The sequence below is a fragment of the Ipomoea triloba genome, chromosome 14 (genome assembly GCF_003576645.1).
Source record: "Ipomoea triloba cultivar NCNSP0323 chromosome 14, ASM357664v1".
NCBI classification, from domain to species: domain Eukaryota; kingdom Viridiplantae; phylum Streptophyta; class Magnoliopsida; order Solanales; family Convolvulaceae; genus Ipomoea; species Ipomoea triloba.
In genome coordinates, this window is record NC_044929.1 from 7736127 (window position 1) to 7740541 (window position 4415).

The 4415-nt window shown below is 45.4% G+C and overlaps 1 protein-coding gene across 1 annotated transcript; it reads left to right on the forward strand.

Annotated features, from left to right (window-relative positions):
- The first annotated feature begins 3662 nt into the window (after positions 1 to 3662).
- On the forward strand, positions 3663 to 4103 carry LOC116003882. The gene has a single exon (XM_031243823.1). The coding sequence runs from the start codon at positions 3663 to 3665 to the stop codon at positions 4101 to 4103; it is 441 nt and encodes a 146-aa protein (XP_031099683.1).
- Positions 4104 to 4415: the final 312 nt, after the last annotated feature.

The window sequence follows — 4415 nt, forward strand, 5'->3', positions numbered from 1 at the left end:
ACTGGAATCCAGGCCCACCCGGCCCAATGAGTTGCTTAAGTTGGAATTGCCGTGGGTTGGGCAATCCTGTGGCAGTTCATTCCTTGTTGGGCTTGGTGAATCAATACAAGCCTGACGTTTTGTTCTTGTGTGAGACTATGAGTGCTACTAGTAGAATGGAGGGGCTTCGAGTGAAGTTAAAGTTTGATAATTGTTTTGTTGTGGACGCCGTGGGTCATTGTGGGGGCCTGGCTTTATTGTGGAATGGTGGTTTGGATGTGGAGGTGGTGGGCTATTCGAATCACTACATTGATACGAAGGTTCGTGGGATGGGTTCTGCACCGGATTGGAGACTAACTGGTTATTATGGCCACCCTGATCGCCGTCGTCGTCGGGAGTCTTGGGACCTTTTGAGGTATTTGTCTTCTATTAATACTTTACCTTGGGCAATTCTAGGGGATTTTAATGATATACTCTGGAACTATGAGAAGAAGGGGAGGGTTTCCCATCCATCTTGGCTGTCTCGGGTGTTTCGGGAGGCGGTGAGGGAGAGTGGGTTGGAAAATTTTGAGTTTGAGGGCTTTCAATATACTTGGGAGAGAGGGCGAGGTACGTTGAATTGGGTGCAAGAAAAGCTCGACCGTATCTTGGTTTCGGGAGGGTGGCGTGATATATTCCCGATGGCGAAGGGGCGGTCTCTTGAGGGTGGCAGTAGTGATCATATGCCTCTCATGTTGATTATGAACTCGGGTAGTAGGGTGCGAGTTAGAAGGCTACCACGCTTTGATAATGCCTGGGGGCGAAATTTGGACTGTAAGCTGGTGGTTGAGACAGCCTGGGGTATTTCGTAGGGTGAGAATATTGTTAGACGATTGGAGGAGTGTGGGCGTAGGGTATGGAGGTGGGGGTCTGGGTTAAACCGTGCAGAGAGGGAGGAGTTTCGAGTGTGTAAAGCCCAGTTGGCAAATTTGAGGGGGATGAGAGATGTTGAGGGTGTTAGGCGGTTTCGTGAGGTTCAACAACGCTATTTGTTGTTGTTACAAAATCAAAGTGATAATTGGAAACAACGGGCGAAGCAGTGGTGGTATAATCACGGTGATCAGAATTCTCGGTTTTTTCATAATGCGGTGAACCAGCGGCGTAGGCGAAACAAAATTATTGGTTTGCAGGAGCCTGCCGGAGCCTTTGTTACAGATGCCGAACAGATAGGCGGCATTATATGTCGTTATTTTGCTGAGTTGTATACCACTCACGAAGGTGATGCTGCTCCGGTTCTCAGGTGTCTGGATAACCGTATTTCTGTGCAGCAGAATGCGGATTTAATCCGGGCCGTGACTCATGATGAGGTCAAGGCTGCTGTGTTCTCCATGCACCCGGACAAGTCTCCGGGACCTGATGGGCTATCTCCGGCATTCTATCAAACCTACTGGGACATTCTGGGGGAAGAGGTAGTTTCTTTTTGCCGTAATTTTATTGTTTCTGGCCGTTTACCTAACCGTATAAATGATACTCACATAGTGTTAATCCCTAAAGTCAAATCCCCTATTATGATGTCTGAGTTTCGGCCTATTTCCCTGTGTAATGTCCTTTACCGTATTTTAGCTAAAGTTTTAGCTACTAGACTGAGGGTTGTCATGGACTCTATAATTTCTCCTGCCCGGAGTGCTTTTATCCCGGGATGTTCCATTGTTGATAATATGCTGATTGCTTTTGAATCAGCCCATTCTATGAAACGGCAGCAGGGTACTAGGGGTGGTTTTGGGGCACTAAAAGTTGACATGAGTAAGGCTTATGATCGGGTAGAGTGGAATTTTCTGGGGAGAATTCTGTTGGGGTTGGGTTTTAGTGAGAAGTGGGTGGCTCTTATGCGGGAGTGTGTGACGACAGTCCAGTATAGGGTCTTGGTGGAAGGTCAGGAGTGGGGCCCAATTGATCCGGGGAGGGGGTTGAGGCAAGGGGATCCTCTTTCGCCATACTTGTTTCTAGTCATAGCTGAGGGGCTGAGTGCAATGCTTCGTGAGCAAGAGAGGGAGGGGGCTTTACATGGGTTCCGGGTCGCTAGAAATGCTCCTGCGGTGTCTCACTTATTCTTTGCCGACGATTGTTTGTTCTTTTTCCGGGCTAACAATCTTGAGGCGGGAGTTATTAGGGAGGTTCTTCGGGAGTATGGAGAAGGGAGTGGTCAACGGGTTAATTTGGATAAGTCCTCTATTGTTTTTAGTGGAAATGTTGGCACGGAGGATAAGGAGGCTGTTTGTGAAGTGTTAGGGATTCACGAACAGTTGGGTTTGGGGAAATACTTGGGTTTACCAGGGTATGTAGGTCGGAGGAAAAGGGAGATTTTGGGGTTTCTTCGGGATAGAATTAAGGCGAGAATTTCTAGTTGGGGCAATCGATTTTTATCTCGAGCAGGAAGGGAGGTTTTGTTGAAAACAGTTCTTCAGAGTATTCCGAACTACGCCATGCAAGTGTTCCTACTTCCTAAGGGGCTGTGTGAAGAGATAGAGAGATTAATGAATTCCTATTAGTGGGGGTGTGAGAACCGGGGGGGGGGTAAAGGGATTAGGTGGAGTGTTTGGGGGGATTTGTGTAAGCCTAAGGGGCAGGGCGGGATGGGTTTTCGCACGGTTCGTGAGATGAACCTAGCTATGTTAGGAAAGCAAGGTTGGAATTTTCTGACTAAGCCTGACGCACTTGTTACTAAGGTGTTTAAGGCTCGTTACTTTCCGAATTGCACTTTTCTTGACGCTGGTGTGGGTTCAAACCCGTCTTTTGTTTGGTCTAGTATTCATGAAACCCGGGGAATGTTGAAGGAGGGAGTGCGGTGGAGGATTGGTGATGGGCGGTCTGTGAGGGTGTGGGGTGATCCGTGGCTTCCTGATAATGATAATCCTTTTGTCCTAACCCCCGATATCCCTTATCTAAATAATCCTTATGTTTATTCCCTTATGAATCCGCAATGTACGGGGTGGGATGACGAGATTTTGAGAGATCTCTTTTGCCAACGTGATATTGATTTAATTTTGAGTCTACCACCTTGTTTTGGTCATGCAAGTGACTCGCTTTACTGGGGATGGGATGGGAATGGGGACTATACTACAAAGAGCGCTTATATAGTAGCCAAAGGTTCTGTGTGGCAAGAGACGAAGATGGGTTGGACGGGTATGTGGAACTTGAATTTACCCCCAAAGATTAAGTGTTTTTTTTGGACACTTTGTACTATGCGCCTTCCTACGAAAGATGCTCTTTGTGTGAGACGAGTGTCGTGTAATCCGGTATGCCTGATGTGTGGGGAGGCTAATGAGACTGTTACTCACTTGTTTGCTAATTGCTCATATGTTCATGACTGTTGGCATGTGCTCGATGATTCTTGGATTTTATCTTATGTGAATTCTTTTTCTTCTTGGTTGGAGGAGTTGTGGGAGGCTTTACCAGTCCATATGATTGAGAAAGTTATTACTATCTGCTGGGCATTATGGGAGAATAGGAATACAAAGCTATGGATGAACCAGTGCAAAGGTCCGCAAACCTTGGTTACCCAGGCGTTAATGTATGTTGCAAGTTGGAAGCAGATTACTACTCCTGAGAAAAGTGGTATGGTCTCTAATTCTCAACATTCTAGTTCAATCACGTAGTGGCAGTCTCCTCCCTATGGGTTTTTTAAGATAAACATAGACGTTGTCATGGACTCCGAGAGACGCCGTATGGGGTTCGGGTGGGCAGTTCGGGACGCCTCTGGTGTTTTATTGGGTATGGCTATGCTTACAATGGAGGGGCTTTACTCGGTTAAGGAGGTGGAAGCTATGGGCGCGAGAGAGGCCCTAAGTTGGTTGAAGGCTAAAGGGTGGCAATCTGTGATCCTTGAAACTGATGCTCAGGTCGTCACTAACGCTGTGCGTGGTGGGAAGAATTTAACTCCTTTCGGGGCTATTATCGATGACATTCGTAGTTATTTGAACGATTTACCGTATGTTCATTTTCAGTTTGTTAAACGTAGTGGTAATATGGTCGCTCATACTGTTGCTTTTCATGCTTTACATTACTCGGCTGGGGGTTTTAGTGAGTGTTTTACTTCTAGCCCTCGGTTCCTTTCTGCTGTAATGTATAGCGATTTCTCGCATTAATACAAGCTTGTTTTCTTTTCAAAAAAAAAAAAAAGAGCCAAAGAGAGTTAGGTCTTAAATGGGTAGAAAAAATGGCGGTTAAATTATTTAATCAAATGGATGGTTCAGATGAATTATTTAATCAAATAGATGGTTAAGAAAATTCAGATTAATATTATTAATAGAGATTACCTAATTTAACCTTACTTTTACGATTATCCGTTAAGTTTTCCGTTAAATATTCTCTTCTCCGTTAATATTCCGTTAACTTTTAACTTACCCATTAATTTCTATAAGAAAGGTCTGAAGTTCGAACCTCATCTCAATCAAATT

Excerpts from the sequence above, each read along its gene's own strand:
- LOC116003882 (XM_031243823.1), top strand. The coding sequence starts at position 3,663 with ATGGACTCCGAGAGACGCCGTATGGGGTTCGGGTGGGCAGTTCGGGAC.